This window comes from Triturus cristatus, chromosome 6, assembly GCF_964204655.1.
Source record: "Triturus cristatus chromosome 6, aTriCri1.1, whole genome shotgun sequence".
Classification (NCBI taxonomy): Eukaryota; Metazoa; Chordata; class Amphibia; order Caudata; family Salamandridae; genus Triturus; species Triturus cristatus.
The window spans coordinates 890795717-890815747 of NC_140589.1; the positions used below are offsets into that span (position 1 = coordinate 890795717).

The 20031-nt window shown below is 47.8% G+C and overlaps 1 protein-coding gene across 2 annotated transcripts in view; it reads left to right on the plus strand.

Moving 5' to 3' along the window:
* The window catches only part of SLC35D3 (solute carrier family 35 member D3), a 228848-nt gene that overhangs the window by 6209 nt on the left and 202608 nt on the right, over positions 1-20031 (plus strand). The window contains exon 1 of one of the 2 annotated variants that reach the window (XM_085611530.1): positions 5649-6471. The exons of the other annotated variant lie outside the window; for it this stretch is intronic. Coding sequence (XP_085467656.1) covers positions 6036-6471 — 436 coding nt within the window. The 5' untranslated portion in view covers positions 5649-6035. Of the gene's footprint in view, positions 1-5648; positions 6472-20031 lie in introns of those variants that run through there. 2 annotated transcript variants of the gene reach the window in all.

Sequence of the window (20031 nt, forward strand, 5' to 3'; positions counted from 1 at the left end):
AGGTGCAAACTTAGACTTCTGCTATTTTCAAGGAGGGAGTTCCATAGCATGGCGGCTGCCACTGTGTAAGCATAGCAGACCTGCCACCTTATGACGTCCAGCTGATCTCAAAGGACTCCCAGTAACATACCAATTCAGGGCTGCCCTAAGATAGCTAGATCCCTGCAACTGGAGGGCTTTATGTGTAAAGCAAAATGCTCTAAAGGATGCCCGCTTCTTAATTGGCAGCCAGTGAAGAGGTCTCAATTCTTCCCTAACAGAGGAGTTTTTGGGTACTCCCAGGACCAAGCGTGCTGCCAGGATCTGAATGAATTGGAGCTTGTTTAACAAGAGCTGATGAACGTTAAGATACATGGCATTACAGTAATCTAAGCGGGAGGTGATGAGTGTGTTGATCACTGACACCCGGAGCTCTTTCGAAAGAAAGGCAGTCTTTTCTTCAAGACCCCAATCATCCAAAAGCAAAAGCTCACTGTTCTATTGACTGGGGTGTCGAAAGTCAAGGTGATATCAAAAATCACCCCCAGGTTTTTGCCCGCCGCTGCTGGTACAGGCAAAGTATCCCAAGTTTCTGGCCACCAGCTGTGAGTCCAGGTGGAACTGCCCACTCCAAACACCACAATCTCAGTTTTCTCCCTATTCATTTTAAGCTAATGCTCCTTCGTCCACCTGCTAATCTCCTTCATACAATCCCTAAACCTATCCGCTACCTCTTCTCAGTCAACGGAGATGGAAACGATGATCTAGGTGTCATCTGCATAGGATGGTACCTGGTAACCGTAGGAGCGAACCAGTTTCGCAAGAGGTGCGACATACAAGTTAAATAGGGTAGGGCTTGGGAATGACCTTTGACTTCACACCCCCCCTTCTGCTATTTCTTAAATAAGGTAAACAACATGAAGGATTGAATGACTTTTAAAAAGTGCGCAAATACCCAAGGGTATTCTGGTGCTGAAGGTGCCATATATCGCTCTTACCCAATTTAATAGTGCACAATTTACTAACCTCAGAAGGTTGAAATGCTGGGTTGGCACTGTGGAGTTTTGAACTGTAAGTGCTGAGCGTTAACTCACTGTGCCATCTTGAAGCAAATCCTGAAGCCATTTTTGCTTACGATCTTGAGATACCAGCTAATCGCCATGGTATCAAATCTGCTAAAAGAGAGTTTTTAGATCCTCAAGACCCTCAAACTATTCATCCAGTATTTGTAATTTACGGATTACTAGAGTTTTGTTGTGTGCCAGATCATTTTCTTTGTTCAAAATAATCAACTGCTGAACAACTTTAAGGCATCATTTTGTGTATGAAGACTGATAGACTCTGCCCTGGTCTCTCCACTGGATGTACGGAGGTGCATCACAAATGGTGCCGGCAACAGCACTCTAATCGTGTTAGATCGACCAGTGGCCTTTGAACACAGTTGACAATCGCTCAATGGAACTTCCGACAATCAGTTTTGTGCAGTGGCCCTAGAATGGGTGAAATTGTTCTTATTTAATCACATTCCCTTTTCATTTGACTGTTCTCCATTCAAGATTTGGAGTTCCCTACAGGTCCTACAACCATATCAGACCCCAGCTGCTCTCATTGTCAAACATTTGTGACTGGTGCGTTTTCCTGTCCTTGGTGGTAAGTTAAGCAGTGCTGGGTGCAGACACCTTTTAGTACAGTATTGTGAATGCAGGTTTCTGGAGGTTGTAATGTGTGATAAATATGTTTGTGAATATTCGTTGTGTGGCATTTTGTTGTGGTGGTGATGTGTTCTGTACCTCATGTGCTGCTGTTCTTTTGTGTTGCATTGTTGCAATATGATGTTGTTGTATTGTAGTTGTAGTGTTGCATTCTGTTTTGACTGCTCTGCTGTGTTGTGGCCTGTTAGGTTTTAACCCCTTCGCCGCGGCAGGAATTCAGCTGCGGCGCTGGGGGGGTTTGGGGGCAGTTGCGGGTCCGCTGTGCTCGTGACGGAGTGGTTCCGTCACGTCTCCGCCCACTGCGCTAATCGCCCGCACAGGCGGGGAATTAGCGCCGCGTGGGCGGAGCGGCCGCCAACGGCCGCAGCATGACGGAACCCCTCCGTCATGAGCACAGCGCAACCTTGGCTCATGACGGAGTGGCTCCGTCATGAGCGGGGAAGGGGTTAACTGTGTAGTTTTGTTGCTTTACTCATGCTATTGTGTTATGTTATTTTCTACTGACATCAACAAATGCTGCTACATTTCCAGGCAAAACAAGCTGTGATGGTTAATGTGAATAAATAGTGCTGCTCCTGCTCTTTAACTTTTTAGGACCCCAGTCAACCTAAAACTATGGCAGGGGGTGTGTCTTAAATTTGCTCTTGTATCACTCACTTTATGCTATTTGGCACCTTGAATCCTGTCAACAAGAATCCTAGAATCATAAAGGGTGCCCAGGCTCTAAAAGTGCTGCGTGGCTATAAAAATGATGGGAAACCCTAAATAATGTATTCTGTAAATGGTATAGCAAGCTCTCTCACGCCGACCTTGGAGTCATGGTTCATCATGGGGCCTCACTATTCATGAGAAATTATTATAGTGACAAAAGGTCTTCCTGATTACAGGCAGTACTTTAAGAGGGAGTGGGTCAGGATGCCGTTTATTAACTAAAAACCTCAGGCTCAAATGAGGAATTTATAATGTGCTTGTTTGCTTCCCGAGCCACACTGATGAAAAAATCTCAAGATGTATATAATAATGCATGCCATTTACCAGGGAATGCAATAAGTTTTGATTTTTTTCTTATCTTTACAGATTAATTTAATAAAAACAATTTAAAAAAAAATTCAGATTCTTTCCCAAAGATAATAAATACTCTATTGCAAGAGGGTGGCCACGGAGATAATTAAAACAAATTGGGGATGCATAGAAGCTTTATTCTTCCAGCACCATGTGGGTCAACATGTTTCAGCTGTAGAGTGGCCCCTAGACAAGGTCCCCATCTTTTATCTGGACCAGGATCCCTAGCTCTATGTTAAATTCTCATTCATGCAGCATTCAGGAGTCACTGTTTTTATTCATGCAGTAGGTGCTGTTCTACTCTTGTTTTTCGTATCTTTGTAACAAGGTCCCTATATTATGGTGATATGTGCCCCATGGTCACACTTTCGTCAAACAATTCTCCCTGCTCAGTACCTGATAAGCCATCTGTGTCCTCTGACTAAACAGCGCAATTTCTGCTTGGGATCCATGTAATTTGTTCTGCACATTTTTTTGTGTTTATATGACTGTCTAGGATGGTTAATTTTGCAACAGCCCTCCTGCCTCTTGTTCCCTCTATCCCTCTAAATACAGAGGGGCATATTTACAAGCTGCTTGTGCCACCGGTGTGTCACTTTTTGTGACGCACCGGTGGTACATTTTCTCCCCCATATTTCTGCCCCACATTCTGCAGCACACATAGAAAGAGAAAATCACCTCTCATGATTGTTTTTTTGCTGGTAGGGACACCTTCCTGCACAAAAACTATCTCCCCTAAAATGCAGACACCCTTGCTGGGTGCCTGCGTTGATGCATGTCAGCCAATTGTGCGCCAGTGCGGGGGAAAGCAAAAGGATGCAACATATTATTGTAAAAATTACACATCCCTGTGCTTTGAAAGTGATTCAGTGCCGCGCAGCCAAATGGATAAGGCCCAGGGGGTTTGCTAGTAGGTTTAAAAATGACGGGAATAAGATATACAAACGCACATAGCTTAGGGCAACAGTGTTCAGGTCATTCTGTATTTGTACTGGGGACGATGTCTCCTCTAAAGAAACTGTAAGAGGGAGGGTAAAGCCTCAAGTTGCACTTTAATAAGACAGAAGTCATGGTCATAGTGGGCTCTCTTGATTTTTAAGCTCCCCTTTTTTTTTATAACCGACTGTGGGCGCTTGCCCAGTTGCCTCAATCAAAAATCTGGGATTGATGATGGATAAATAGCTGCCTTGGTGGCGCATTTGAGCACAATCTTCACATTCCGCTCTTCTGTTCGCAATTAACTGAGGAATATATCCCCTGTCAGGTCTACCGCCAACATATGATGACTCACTCAATCTCTGTTACCCATTTTGGGCACTCGCCATATCTTGGAGTGTCCGCCTACTCACAGGTGCAGAATGCAGCGTTTCCAAAATGTGGCCACATGGCAGGTGCAGCCTTCCCAACATGAGGTAACATGACTGGCCAGGCAAGCACAGCTTGCTCTGTAGTGGAGACCATTCAGATTCGTACGTGTGTCTTCTCACTCCAGGATTTGTACGGTTGGTGGAACTCTGTGACATTTGAGTTTTCCCTTCTTCGCATACCGCAGGCGTATTTATGTCAAGTTAATGCAGTGTGTGCCAGCCCACTGGGCAGCGTTTCACTGCCCGGCCTTGTCTGTGGCATGTACTGCAGCACCGGAGTCGTCCTCGAATAAGGAAATCTTTGCAAAGACGTTTCTGAACACATCCGAAATCAAAGAGAATTTATGGTGTCGTCTTGTCTTAAATTCCAAATTGGACACAGACACATCCATCCATCCACCCATCCATCTATCCATCCATCCCAGAGTACACCTTAATGGCGTAGAATATCGAACAGCTTTGGGAAGCCCCATTTCATTAATATACGTGCTAAGAAACAATCTTGATTTCTACAATAGAAATTTTTATATTACGTGATTTTACGTCTAGCTTTGCAGACAATCTGAAAAAAGACGATACCCGTGAAATGCCGTTAGACACAGCACTGATGCCTGGACTAGGTAGGTACTGTATTCCATCGATGAATGTATTTATTTGCCTCGCTGCTGTGGTTTTGTTATAATGTGTTCCCCCAAATCAATTTAAGCGACAGAGTGCCGTGTCTGGGACATGGAAATATCGATTTAGCGTATAAACGATGCGAGCTCCGTGTTTTGGAAACCTCTTTCCCAGCGCCCGTTGTATGAATGAACTTCCCACTGTCAGATAAAATACACTTTTGTTTTGTTATCTGTCACAATCGCCGAATTCTTGTTGTAGGTTGCAGTGCACTGCCTCGCCACGCGTTCGAGGATCAAAGATACTGGCACATTTCAGTCAGTCAATGAAATGCAAAGTTTACAAAGTTAACACGGAGTTTTTTGTGTCTCCGTGCCCAGTCTCCTGAGATGTTTCCGCCCTTGTTCGCCCTCCCACCGACCCACGCACTGCGCAGGGGATGTACCTCATGCGCCCCCACGCGCGCATCAGCAATGAAAGGGGTTCGGACGCCACTGAGGCACGCGCCACCGTATGCCGGGGATTCCCCTCTCGCGCGCATCTCTCTGTCCGCCGCTGCACCAGCTGCTCCTAGTGCCCGGGAGAAGTCGTGTCCCCAGGCGCGTCCACTGCCTGGTGTCCCCATAGCGCACCAACACCACTCTCGTCTATGACTCGGAACTTGTGAGCAGTGCTCGTGCTCACCTCAGCCGGCATAGAGCAGGGACTCCTCCCCAGCCCATTCGACCAGGGCTCAGGACTACAGCGCCCCCTCCCGGCACCGCGAGAATCCCGAGCTCCAAAAAGAGAGCGCGCGCAGAGGGAAGACACCGGGATCCCCCAGCGCATCTCCTGACGCGGAGCAACCCTGGGAGGGGGAGAGCCTCATATAGAGGAGAGCATCAGTGCTCCGGCTCAGCGGCATCGCGCGCGGCGAGGGAGGCTGGGGCTCGCTGGGTGATCTTGTTACAACTACAGGACTTTCCGAGATACCCAAGCGAGTCAAGAGAACACTGATGACTATAGCTGTACCTCTGCAGGACGCTGATACGTCTAAGTGCGAATCTTCTCCGCAAAGTTTGTAGCAGAACTATTATCTCACAGAAGACCTCAAGATATGGACCATGGCAGGATGAAAGGCTGAGACTGAGCCTTCCAGATCCGATCCTGAGATCCGTAGTGGTCCAAGTGGACCCCAAGCCCAGTGAGGCGTCCCATCGGCCACATTGGACCAGTGAATGCAACAAGACCCCCCTGACACCAAGACGGGTCAGAGTGGGCTGGACGTCCCGGGAGCGGCTCGGCGCCCAGCAAGAGGATGGCGCTGTGCAAGGGGCGCCTCCTGGGCATCTCGGTGGCCCTGGCCCACGGCCTGTTCTCCGGATCCCTGAACATCCTCATCAAGATTCTGATCAGTCACTACGGCTTCTTCTTCCTGACCCTGGTGCAGTGCTTCATCAGTTTCACTGCGGCTCTGAGCCTGGAGCTCCTGCGGCGGCTGGGGGTGATCTCGGTGCCACCCCTGAGCCTGGGTCTGGCCCGAGTCTTCGCAGGGGTCACCGTGCTGTCCACCATGCAGTCCAGCCTGACCCTCTGGGCGCTGCGCGGCCTCAGCCTGCCCATGTACGTCATGTTCAAGCGCTGCCTGCCCCTGGTCACCCTGCTCATCGGGGTGCTGGTGCTGCGGAACGGGCTGCCCTCTGCGGGGGTGCTGCTGGCTGTGCTCATCACCACCTGCGGGGCTGCGCTGGCAGGTAGGGCCGATGCACGCGCCGCTCACAACTTCCTCTGCAATTTATCATGTCCCTCTTTTTTTCTACAGCGCCAAGAAATGATAGAAACTGGTAGCAAGCACTAAGCAAAGGGCCAGTTAATATTTCGGTGATGGACGATGGAGGAAGCTTGCATGAGCAGATTGGTGTGAAAATGGGATAGTTGCGGTGAGAGGAGTGGTGATGCGATAAGTGAGTAGTGCATTGATGTGTGAACGGTGGTGTGCTTTTAGGGTGAAGAAGGTGGTAGACTGTGCAAATTCATCTATCCATCCACCCCATCCACGTGAGGGGACTGGGGTTGCCTTAGGAGAAAGATGGGTCGGGTTTGAACGAAGGTGAGTGGTTAGGGCGGGTACTGGTAGTTGATGGGTATGAAAGTGTGGGGGGGATAAGAAAAGAACAGAAAGGCTGGCAGAAATCTGGGCTTGAAAATGTCGCTTGATTGATTGAATAAAGAAACGCGTTACCTTGACACTGGCCTGTGAATTGTCCGCTTCACCCTGTGCTTTTAATGGACCGGTAAGTACTCTCAGGTACCCAGTACCTGCACTTCTTTAATTTGGAAGGGCTAGTACCAGCACTTCTAAGCACTGCTCCGGCGTGTTTTATGCGAGAGTACCGGCACTTCTCAGGAGCAAACACTTACTCTCGGATAAGGAGCACCTACAATTCTAAGTCTCTATTTCAAGCATTAGCTACAAAGCAGCGTCAACACCTTTGCCGGTCTTGTAGGAACAAATGGTCCACATGCACCGTGAACGTGGTTCCAACACATGAATTGAAAATGCTTGCGATAAACCACCACTCCCCCACCCACCTCCTATCAGGAACCCTCAGTCTAAGGAAGACGCAACAGGCGGGGCAGCAAGAACCTTCAAATATGAACTATCATTTTCGCTGCATGGGGCCCTCTTCCCCCTCACTGGCATCCACCCACACAACCGCCCTCAACCTCTACTTGCGCTCTGTTCCTCTGGACCCGGCCAAAATAAAACTCCAGCCTTACACTGTCATGGCCAGAACTCAAAGTAAATCTACTTCCGCATGGGGGTTTACACCCGCCATAGCCTCCTGTGATAGCCTTCACACCCTTCACCTTCAGGGCCCCCGGGCACTCAATTTTCCTCCCCATTTTATCTGCCCAGCTCCCTTGCTCCCCCAGCTACAATGTATAGTAAATGTTTTTAAGGTTCCCACTGTATGCAAGTGCTGGCATGCTCCGAATGCAGTTGCTATAGACTTGGGTGTTTTATTGGCTCCCAGGAGGTAGTGGTGTTTGCAGGAGAGGCAGAATGACTTTCATGCCAAAGAGGAATTCTGCAGGTGGCTGGACTGAATACAACAGTGATCACACACTATCAGTTTCTAGGTGCAACCGCTGCATGGAGCTAATCGACCTCCTCTAGCTGCACTGGGAGGTGGTGGTAGAAGGGTAAGAAGGGGCCAGGATGGGGAGGGTACACAAGCGAAACGTTCCCCTGATGAAGGCATAACCACCTTTGGTATTAGTGATTGGAGGGTGGGTGATGGGGCGAATGCAGGGGAGATGGTGAGTCCGGATGTGTTTACGAGCTGAAGTGATGGTGCGTGTGGGCCAGTTCGAGTAAGTGTAGGTCTGTTAGTAAGAGTAATTGGAGGTGTCGAGTAATTGCAGGCGCAGAGTAAGTGCAGTTTAATGGAAGTAAGAGGAACTTCAGGTCTGTTTATGTGATTAAAAGTAAGTGCAGGTGCTGAATAATTGCAGGTTTTAGAGGGTAACAGTAGAATTATGTATGAGTATAAGTTTAAGTGCAGGTACAGAGTAAGTGCATCTTGATGACAGTATGAGTAAATGGAGGTCTGTTTGTGGGAGTGAAAGAAAGTGCAGGTGCAGAGTAAGTGCATCTTAATGACAGAAAGAGTAAAAGGAGGTTTGTTTATGAGAGTAAAAGAAAGTGCAGGTGCAGAGTAAGTGCAGGTTTATGAGAGTAAGAATAAATGCAGATCTGTTTACGTGATTAATAGTAAGTGCAGGTGTGGAGTAATGGCAGGTTTTAGATGGTAAGAGTAGATTTCTTTATGAGTATAAGAGTAAGTGCAGGTACAGTGTTCGTGCATCTTAATGAGAGTAAATGCTGGTGTGTTTATGAGGGCAAAAGTAAGTGCATGTTCAGAGTAAGTGCAGGCATACGAAAGTAAGAGTAAGTGCAGATCTGAGTAAGTACAGATTCATGAGAATAAGAGTAAGTACCGGTCTGAGTAAGGGCGGGTTTATGAGAGTAAAAGTGAATGTAGGTTTGTTTAATAGACCAAAAGTAAGTGGAGCTGCATTGTGAGTGCAAATGTATGCGAGTAAAAGTAAACACAGGTCTGTGTAAGTGCAGGTTTATAAGAGTACAAGTAAGTCCAGGTCTGCGTAAGTGCAGGTTTATAAGAGTAAGAATAAGTGTAGGTAAGTGCTGATTTGTGAGAGTAATATTAAGTGCAGGTCTGTATAAGTGCAGGTTTATAAGAGTAAAAGTAAGTGCACGTCTGAGTAAGTGCAGATTTATAAGAGTAAGAATAGGTGCAGGTAAGTGCTGATTTGTGAGAGTGATAGTAAGTGCAGGTCAATTTATGAGAGTAAGAGTAAGTGCTGGTGCAGAGTGAGTGCAGGTTTATGAGAGTAAGAGTAGCAGTAGGTCTGTGAAAGAGGGGAGAGTGGACACATTTTCAAGGCTGGGATGAGGTGTGGAAGACTGAACAATGGTGAACTAGGATCTAAATTTAGTCCTGGAAAATAGTGCCTACCAGCCCGATATTGTACCGAGGGAGTGTAGCAGTTGAGTCCTTCCAACTCCAGGAGGATCTGGGAGTGTGGGGGTGAGACCAGGGCATATTACATATGTGTCCAAAAGTGAATTGTGTTGATGATTCCGCTTTCATCCACTCATATAAGGTGCTGGCTGGGGCTTTTCCATATGTCTCGTGGCCAACCCAGCCCTATGATTGAATGCTGAGGTAAGGGGTGGTAAAAACGAGGCTCAGCGAGTGGGCAAAGTTGATAGACTCGAGTGATCGTAAGGATCAGTACACAAAGCAGACCAGGCTAGGGTGAAAGTACAGAGGAGTAGGCTGAGTAGTAACGGAGTAGGCTTGGATGAGGAGCCTAGAGTGAAACCCTGGCACTCCTGCGACTACCCTTTCAGCCACCCATCTCAAGCGACAGAGTATTCTGATCAGTCTGATTGCCCACCTGGTAACCGTCAGATCATCCGAAACTCACTGCATGTTCCTACCACTCTTATTGGTTGCATGTTCATCGAATCAGATTGTCCAGAATGCCACACGTCTCTCTGGGACAACAGAAGTTGGGAACTCACTGAAAAAGTGAGGCTGGAGATGGGAATGCTTCCCTGACACCAGAATCCCTAGGATTCAGATCTGTGGTGGCAAAGCATAATTTTGGGGGAATTTCATAATCATGCGAAATGGGGTTTGGGACTAGAGACGAAATCTGTGTGAATGGAGGAATGGTTTAAGTAAGGGGGCTGAAAGGAGAGAGGTGTGTAGGGGAGTGAGGGAGTCTGGGAACTGTTGAAAATAGATGAGTAATTATAAAGAGGTTTTCTATCTCCATATATGGCCAACAGTTAAACCATAGGCAGAGCCACTGGGATTATGCATCAGTGAAGGACCGATTTATGCAGCAGGGTTGACTGAATTATGTAACAAGACGAGCAAAATAATGTACCGTGCTATACAATCAAAAGTGAATTATAAAGCACATTTTGTGACGTTATTATGTAGCTTATTGTGACCTCCCAACACAGATCCACATTGTACAGAAAATACTGAAGTTTCTTATCAAAGAAATCTATATGCATATAGAACATACTATTTAAAACCACTAACAACTGTAGAATGTGTCTTGCATGAAATCAAATGACCAACGCTTCATTATCACTGTCTACTTTAACGCTATTAACAACAAGTTTGTGTAAAACACATCTAATGTTGTATTCAGTTGTACACAGACCTGCACATGAATACTTCTTACAATAAATGTGTATTTTTTTATTGTATACACAGCTGCTTTGGGCTTCTTCTGTTTTTCCACTGTGGCGTTCTAGGACCACCACTTTGTAAATAGAATCACCCATGCCTTACATTCCAGTAAATTACCTATTTAATATGTACATGTTCTTTGGGTGGTTGTACAAGATTGAAGACCTCAGACCTCAAGCAGAGATGCAGGTTTTCTCTTGTGAGTGCCATCTTGAAATAATTACTGCTTTGAGAATAGAGTGGTGTAAATATCAGTGTCTTATGCTAGATGTCTGTGTGGCCAAAGGGTCAAATTCTTTACTATGCCCAAAACACAGACCGGGCCAAATGACATCATATAACATAGCACAACATAACACAGTATGCCTTAAGTTCCCTTAAAATGGCGTAACTCAATATAATATGTCCAGTGGATGTTGGCATTGTAGTTGATCTAGCAGCTATGTGAAAGCGAGCAGTTGCTTACGGAGATCTTACTTCAGATACATTTGTCCATACAATGGCCCTAGAATATCATAGGTTTTGGTGGATGGGACATAAAATGGCTGCGCACGTAGATTTATGAGTAGCTGGAATGATCATTTAGCAGTACACATTTTAACAGAAGTAACAGATGGAAATAATTTGTTGTTATGCAATTTATTTCTTCTCCAGCAATCTGCTTTCTTGAGTCAATTGTCTGGTGCTATGTGGGTTGGGGCGAGAGTTGAAAGAGGGCATCCTTTGAGATAAGAAGAATATGTAGAGAGCTCTGGAAATTAGGGGAGGAAGAGGTAGAGGATGAAAAGGGGCTGATTGTGCTCAAAAGTGACTGAATCGGTGAGCACAGGTGAGCTAAATGCGTGGTGAATAACCCAGAACGACTCATGGGCTGGGAGTAAAAGCAAAGAAACGGGGACCAGAAATGAGCTCTGGGGCAACCATATCAAGCGCTGGATGGGAAGGAGGGAATAAATAGAAGGAGGAGAAGTCCTCATCTGGGGATGAAGTAGGGCAAATGAGGTCGGTGTGCAGGAGAGAGGAAAAGTTGGTCAGCAGAGACAGTGAAGCTGTGGATGAAAGGGGGTTGCAAGAGTGAGGAAAGGACTTGGAAAGGTGCGAAGAGGGAGGTGCGAGCTGAGGAGGAGAGCCAGAGGGCTGGTCTAGAGGAACTAGTGAACGAGGGAGGAAGTAACAGCTGAAGAGACATGGAGATGTACAGAGACAGCTGCAGAAGGTAGGGGGTGGCTAGGAAGGCGAGAACAGAGAGGTGATAAGGAAAGGACAGGGGGAGATAAGGAGTTGCAGGGCAGCGGGGAGTAGTAGGGCACAGGAGAACGTTGGAAGGGGGAGAAAGAGAGGTGATATGGAAGGGATACAGGAAAGCTGAGAATTGGAGGGCACATGACTAGGAGAGGTCTTTAATATCGGATTTGACAACGTCGAGGGTGAGATGCTTACTTCAGAGCGCTACCGTCTACATGAGACTACATGTGTAGTGCACCTGCAATGATGACCATCAGGAGGTGAGATCTTTGAGAGAGAATAATAAACAAGTCCTATTTTTTGATTTGACTCATGAATGCCGTCTGATGGTATTCCATCACATCAATGCCTAGTGAATGGCGGAATTATCTGATAGGAGCTTAAGTATAAGAAACTGAACTGCTCTCTTTGTGATTGGTTAAGAAGTTACCCTCATGATTCAGGAGTAGAGTTTAGCCTTTTGGGTGTATTATTGTAGCAGTGTTTTCTGTTTCCATTGGTTACTCACTGGCGGCAAACAGAAGTGAAGTTCACAAAAAACATTGGCGTCAGGCGGTGCATTCCTTGACAGCAACGTCGTTCATTCAGCAAACTCCAGTTTGTCTTCCACAAGCCCGATTACAGTCGTTTTGTTCAAGGGGTGCCTTGTGCCTGTAGTAGAAATGTTTCAGAAGAACATACAAAATACAATTATTTGAAAACAATATTTAATTGACACCTAGGCATATGGTAACCCCCAAAAATAGAAGCGATTTCTGAAATGTGTCACAATAAAGAAATTAATGTTTGCTGTTCTTCCACAATATTGGAGTTGTGATATTGACCTACATTTACATCGACCCCACGTTATCGACTCCAAACATATCGTGAAGTTGAGGAGATGTGAAGTTAACAATAGTGCATTTCTACTTCATTATACATGATTAGCTTTACCATACATTGGAAGTCGATATTCTGGACTCCATGTTTGTACAGGTCGATAATATTGAACATGACCTTGTGACATACAGCAATAACCATCCATTCATCCATGTGCATGGATGCCATGTAGTTGTGTTGTGGTTCTGCCTGAGAAAGGTCTGTTTTTTAGCCTTTTGATTTGTGTGTTCTGGGAGAAGCAGTTTAACTTTAGCAAGATAAGTATATGCCTCAAAAGCACCGCACGCAAAGGGTGCTGCTAAAAACCAGGACTGGCTCAGTGTCACACATGACTTCGAACACTTTATCCTGCTTCCCCTTATTGGAATTCCTGATGTGCACCAGTTGCGCATCGTCATGAGTCACCATATGGTACACAGCCTCTGCCTATGAAGTGTGCATTTCCCAGTGTTCCCCTGATGCACAGCACTGTGCGCACCTCATGCGCTGCCCTGGCGCTCAGCCCACTGAGCTCCCATGAGGCACCTCACCCGGTGCTCTACTAGGGTGTTCCCCACTGTTCCTCCGATACGTGTCTAGTGTTCTCCCATGCGCTTCCCTAGCTTGCGTCTCCCTTCAGTCCCGTGGTACACATCACCCTGTCCTCCCTTTGAGCCTGTCAACTTGTACTCCCCCTGCAGCACATCATCCAGCGCTCCCCTGCAGCACATCATCCAGCGCTCCACTGCTGCACATCATCCAGCGCTCCACTGCAGCACATCATCCAGCTCTCCATTGCTGCACACCATCCAGCGCTCCACTGCTGCACATCATCCAGCGCTCCACTGCAGCACATCATCCAGCGCTCCACTGCTGCACATCATCCAGCGCTCCCCTGCACATCATCCAGCGCTCCCCTGCTGCACATCATCCAGCGCTCCCCTGCAGCACATCATCCAGCGCTCCACTGCTGCACATCATCCAGCGCTCCCCTGCAGCACATCATCCAGCGCTCCACTGCAGCACATCATCCAGCTCTACCCTGCAGCACATCATTCAGCGCTCCACTGCTGCACATCATCCAGCGCTCCACTGCTGCACATCATCCAGCGCTGCATTGCTGCACACTATCCAGCGCTCCACTGCTGCACATCATCCAGCGCTCCACTGCTGCACATCATCCAGCGCTCCACTGCTGCACATCCTCCAGTGCTCCACTGCTGCACATCATCCAGCGCTCCACTGCTGCACATCATCCAGCGCTCCCCTGCAGCACATCATCCAACGCTCCACTGCTGCACATCATCCAGTGCTCCACTGCTGCACATCATCCAGCGCTCCACTGCTGCACATCATTCAGCGCTCCACTGCTGCACATCATCCAGCGCTCCACTGCTGCACATCATCCTGTGCTCCCCTGGTGCACATAATCCTGTGCTCCCTGGTGATGACCATTCTGTGCTCCCCAACTGCACATCATCCTGTGCGCCCCTGCTGCACATCATCCTGTGCTCCACTGCTGCACATCATCCTGTGCTCCCCTGCTGCACATCATCCTGTGCTCCCCTGGTGCACATAATCCTGTGCTCCCTGGTGACGACCATCATGTGCTTCCCAACTGCACATCATCATGTGCCCCCTGTTGCACATCACCCTGCCCTCCCCTACTGCACATCGTCCTGTGCTCCCCTGCTGCACATAATCCTGTGCTGCCCGGTGCCGATCATCCTGTGCTCCCCAACTGCACATCTTCTTGTGCTCCCCTACTTCTCATCTGCCTGTGCTCTCCTGCTGCACATCATTCTGTTCTCACCAGGTGCAAGTTTTCATGTGCTCCACTCATGCACATCATCCTGTGCTCCCCTACTGCACATCATCCTGTGCTCCCCTACTGCACATCATCCAGCGCTCCCCTGCAGCACACCATCCAGCGCTCCATTGCTGCACATCATCTAGCGCTCCGCTGCTGCACATCATCCTGTACTCCCCCTGCAGCACATCATCCAGCGCTCCCCTGCAGCACATCATCCTGTGCTCCCCTGGTGCACATAATCCTGTGCTCCCTGGTGATGACCATTCTGTGCTCCCCAACTGCACATCATCCTGTGCGCCCCTGCTGCACATCATCCTGTGCTTCCCTGCTGCACATCATCCTGTGCTCCCCTGGTGCACATCATCCTGTGCTCCCTGGTGACCACCATCATGTGCTCCCCAACTGCACATCATCACGTACTCCCCTGTTGCACATCACCCTGCCCTCCCCTACTGCACATCGTCCTGTGCCCCCCTGCTGCACATCATTCTGTTCTCACCAGGTGCATGTTTTCATGTGCTCCACTCATGCATATCATCTTGTACTCCCCTGGTGCACATCATCCAGAGCTCCCCTGGTGCACATCATCCCGTGCTCCCCTACTGCACATCATCCTGTGCTCCCCGACTGCACATCATCCTGTGCTCCCCTGCTGCACATCATCCAGTGCACCCCTGCTGCACATCATCCAGTGAGGCTTGGTGCACATCATCCTGTGGTCTCCTGGTGCACATCACCCTGTCCTCCTCTGCTGCACATCACCCTGTCCTCCCCTGCTGCACATCATCCTGTGCTCCCGTGCTGCACATTATCCTGTGCTCCCCTGGTGCACATCATCCAGTGGGCCCCTGGTGAACATGATCCTGTGCTCCCCTGTCACACACCATCTTGTTCTCACCAGGTGCACATTTTCCATGTGTTTCACTCATGCACATCATCCTGTGCTCACCAGGGTGCACATCAATCTGTGCTTCCCTGGTCAAAATCATCCCGTTCTCCTCTCCTGCACATCATCATGTGCTCTTGAGGTAGAACAACGTCCTGTGCTCCCTTAGTGCACATCGCTCTCTGCTCTTCTGCTGCACGTCATACTGTGCCCCCCTGGCGCACATTTTCTTTTTTTCCCTACGAGCACATCATCCTGTTCTTACCAGGGGCACGTTTTCCTTTGCTCCCCTGGTGCACATCATCCTTTGCTCCCCTGGTGCACACCAACATGTTCTATCCTGCTGCGTATATCCTCTTGTGCTCCCCTCGTGCACATCATCCTGTTCTTCCTTGCAGCACATCATCCTTTTCTCACCAGGTGCACGTTTTTCTTTACTCCGCTCATGCTTCTTATCATGTGCTCCACTTATGCACATCATCCTGTGCTCCCCTGGTGCACATCAACATGTTCTATCTTTCTGCGGATATCCTCTTGTGCTCCCCTCGTGCACATCATCCGGTGCTCCCTTGGAGGTCATCATCCTCTTCTCACCAGGAGCACGTTTTTCTGTGCTCCGCTCGTGCACATCGTCCTGTGCTCCCCTTCTGCACATCAGCGCGTTCTGTTCTGTCCAGCTGCGTATCCTCTCGTGCTCACTCCGCTTTGACCAAAGATGCACATGGTTACGTGTGACTGTTGGTCTGTGTGCGCGAGTGCCTGTATGTTGGATTGGATTTAGTGAAAATAACTGTTGCTTTCCAAGCCTACATTTCAGTGACGTACCTGTGTGGAGCTGCAGAACCCTTAACTGTGACTTTCATTTTGTTACTATTATTTGTGTATTCCTACATCCTGTGGTCCACCGGAAGTTTAGTGTGGCGCTTATATTATTCGGTTCCAAAGTTACTGGCCTCAGCCCCATAATTGTAGTGCCATCTCCCAATATGCCTAGACACGCACGTTTTCAAACAACAGTCTGTGTCCATGACTGCAGCTTCTCTTCGTCTGACAACAAAAATGCATTGCTTTGTGTACAGAAGCAGCGGGGACACCGATGAGATTGTACAGACTTCTGATCTAGATAAATGAATACCCTCACCTAACTGATTCTAAAACACAACACACCAACAAGGCACGTTATTTTGTGTTTTAGATCCATTTTAAAATGTGGCTGCTTTTTTCCGTGTGTACGTTTGCAGGTCATTTCAATGGTCAATGGACCGACTGACTGACCATCCATCCATACGTTTGTTCATCCATCACCCAAACCACCCATCTATATACCCATCCGGCTGTCCTTCTATCCCAATCCATCCATCATCCATCCATCCATCTGTCCGTCCATCTGTCCATCCGTCGTTCTCGGAACCAATATTTTTTTAGTTCGAGCCGGGGCAGTGCACGCGCTGCTCTGCGAGGCATGCCGTCATCTAGACTGCAACTTGAAGCACCTCCCATCTTTTCCATTGGTTCCTGTTCCAGCCCTTCATAAATGCCTACTTTTGTTTGGTTAGCATGCTTAATTACTCCCACCTTTTGGTGTTTCTGACCCTCCCAGCAGACAGCCTCTTCTCATTTTTAGGTCTCGCCTAGCGTTGCAGCGCACATGCGTTGCTCACGTAGCGAGACATATTGGGGTTAAAGTATTTTAGGAGAGGGATTTGTAATTCCGCCCATGCATTCTATTGGGCACTGTCAATATTTATTTAAAACCCTGTGTTATCTGAGGAGGCGTGCTAAACTAAGGTTCAGGCAGAGTTCACCAAGGCATCTGCTTTCCAGGCCGTCAAGTGCGTGTCTTCTCTTTCCCTACCCTCCATCCTCCACCCCCACCCCACTCTCTCTTCTGTTTCTCCCCTTTCCTCAAGTGCTGTGTGGGGCGCACCGGTAACAGCTTGTTTAAAATTCTGGGACAAGGAGCAGAGACAGCGTTGGCTCCTTTACATGGGAGGAGGTAAGAGGGGAGTAAGGCAGCTCTCTTCGCTCCCACAATGCTCACAGGACCCCTCCACTGCACACAATCTATGAATGCACTAAAATCATGAATGGGGTAATGTTACTCCTTTCTACACAGCGGTGGCCTTGAGAATAAAGATTCATACTGGGTGATGGTTTAATGAGTAGGGCGCCTGCCTGCTGAATATACTATACTGTTCCGTCACTAATATAGGCAGTCCGTAAACACTGGAATGCATATATTGCTGATAAGATAGCTCATTGGGTTGTGCGCCTGCTGAGGTGCCATTTTACTTCTCTCCATAGCAGTGATTCGAGCATACGAATTACTACTTTGTCAATATTTATTCAAAACCCTGTGTTCTTATTGCTCTTCAGGGTTTTTGGCTACCGCTCTGTGGCTTTTTTGTACACGCCCTTGGGACAGCAAGTCTACGGCGTCTTTCAGTTTTATGGTTGTTCTGTTATCTGAGGAGGCATGCTGAACTAAGATTCAGGCAGAGTTCACCAAGGCATCTGCTTTCCAGGCCGTGACGTGCGTCTTCTCTTTCCCGACCCTCCCTCCTGCACCCCTACCTCACTCTCTCTGCTGTTCCTCCCACTTCCTCAAGTGCTGTGTGGGGCGCACCGGCAACAGCTTGTTTAAAATCCTGGGACAAGGAGCAGAGACAGCGTTGGCTCCTTTACATGGGAGGAGATAAGCGGGGAGTAACGCAGCTCTCTGCGCTCCCACAATGCTCACAGGACCCCCTCCACTGCACACAATCTATCAGTGCACTAAAAGCATGAATGGGGTAATTTTACTCCTTTCTACACAGTAGTGGCCTTGAGAATAAAGATGCATACTGGGTGATGGTTTAATGAGTAGGGCGCCTGCCTGCTGAATATACTATACTGTTCCGTCACTAATATAGGCAGTCCGTAAACACTGGAATGCATATATTGCTGATAAGATAGCTCATTGGGTTGCGCGCCTGCTGAGGTGACATTTTACTTCTCTACATAGCAGTGATTCGAGCATACGAATTACTACTTGTTAATAGCTCCTTGAGTTTTCTGTTTACCTGCTGACAAGGCTGTTGTAAATCACTGGCTAGTGGCCCCAAATAAGGATGCTTAATTAGGTGATAATAGCCTTATGGGCTGCACGAGGCGCTAGATGTGCATGAGCTTGGGTAATAACGTGCATATTTGTGGAAGCAGGCCTCTTGGCGCTATCGATAGGCTAGAAGGTATTTATTGTTACCCAACGCAGTGGTACGCATCTTATCACCCTGAGAAGGATGGACGGCTGATTGAACCTGCCGGGATTCGAACCTGAGACGGCGAGGTCTAACACATTTTCCGGAAGTGGCTGCATTCAGCCAATGAACTACCAGACCTGGCTAAATATGGGGCATTAAGATGGGGATGTCACACAGACCTAACGAGAGCGCACAATAGCGTACCTCTGTGGGCTGCACGAGGCGCTAGGTGTGCATCAGCTCGGTTAATAACGTTGCCATGAATGATAATTTCAACTTTAGCGGCCCTGCTTAATGACTGCCTGTACTTCAGGAATATGCCCAACACGTCTAAAAACGCTCAAATAAGAGTATAACTCGTCCGTGCCAACCAAAAATAAAATGAAGTTTCTGGGCAAATCACGTAATCCTCTGTATCTACCAAAAATCAAATGAAGATGTTGTTGTTCAGTTTAGCAATACAGAACTGCAAAAAAAATATAAGTTACATCAAAAAAGTGAACTGCTGCAGAGTTAAGATTTTTTTCTATTCTCAGACTGAGGACGAAAATAGAGAACCCGATATGGACCTGTCATGGCTCCTGCTTTTAACAACTGCCGGTGGTGAGCACCGGCAGGACCCGGCCCATTTAAAGCCCTGCGTGATATGCTATTTTTAAAGGTGGGTTTTACCTAAAGGGCCACAATGCAGCCTGCATCACAGGGAGGACAGGGGTATTCTGGCAGACTGTGGGGCTGTGCATCGGGGGATTTTTGCCATAAATGATCATTTCAACTTTAGCGGCCCTGCTTAATGACTGGCTGTACTTCAGGAATATGCCCAACATGTTTAAAAACGCTCAAATATGAGTATAACCGTATCAGCTCCGAGGCCCGAAAGCTTTGTGGGCTGGAGAGCAAAACAAACAGCAACTATAACACAGAATCGCCTCAGCCCTGAGCAGTAAGCACACAAAAACCGTTGGAAAAATAAAAACAGCCAGCTCTTGTCCTGTATGGCAGGCTGGCATGAACCCAGGCGTGCTTGTGCACAGGGGCTTTCTAAAAATGTGTTGTGTGGCTCATATTTCGGTTTTCAATAAAAGGACCCCCCACCCCGAGCTTGTGGCGTAATGGCTACAGCTGCCAAATTTGGAGCTCAAGAAGCAGGTTTCAGTTTTAGCATGGGCTTCATATCCTGTATTTCTGGGCAAATCACTTAATCCTCCGTGCCTACCAAAAATTAAATGAAGTTTCTGGTCAAATTACTTAATCCTCCGTGCCTACAAAAAATTAAATGAAGATGCCGTTGTTGGTGCTTATGTAAAGCAGTTCCAGTTTAGCAATACAAAACTGCAAAAAAAATAAAACTTACATCAGAAATAGTGAACTGCTGCAGAGGTAAGATTTTTTTTCTATTCTCAGACTGAGGATGAAAATGGAGAGCCCGATACGGACCTGTATCGGCTCCTGCTTTTAACAACTGCCGG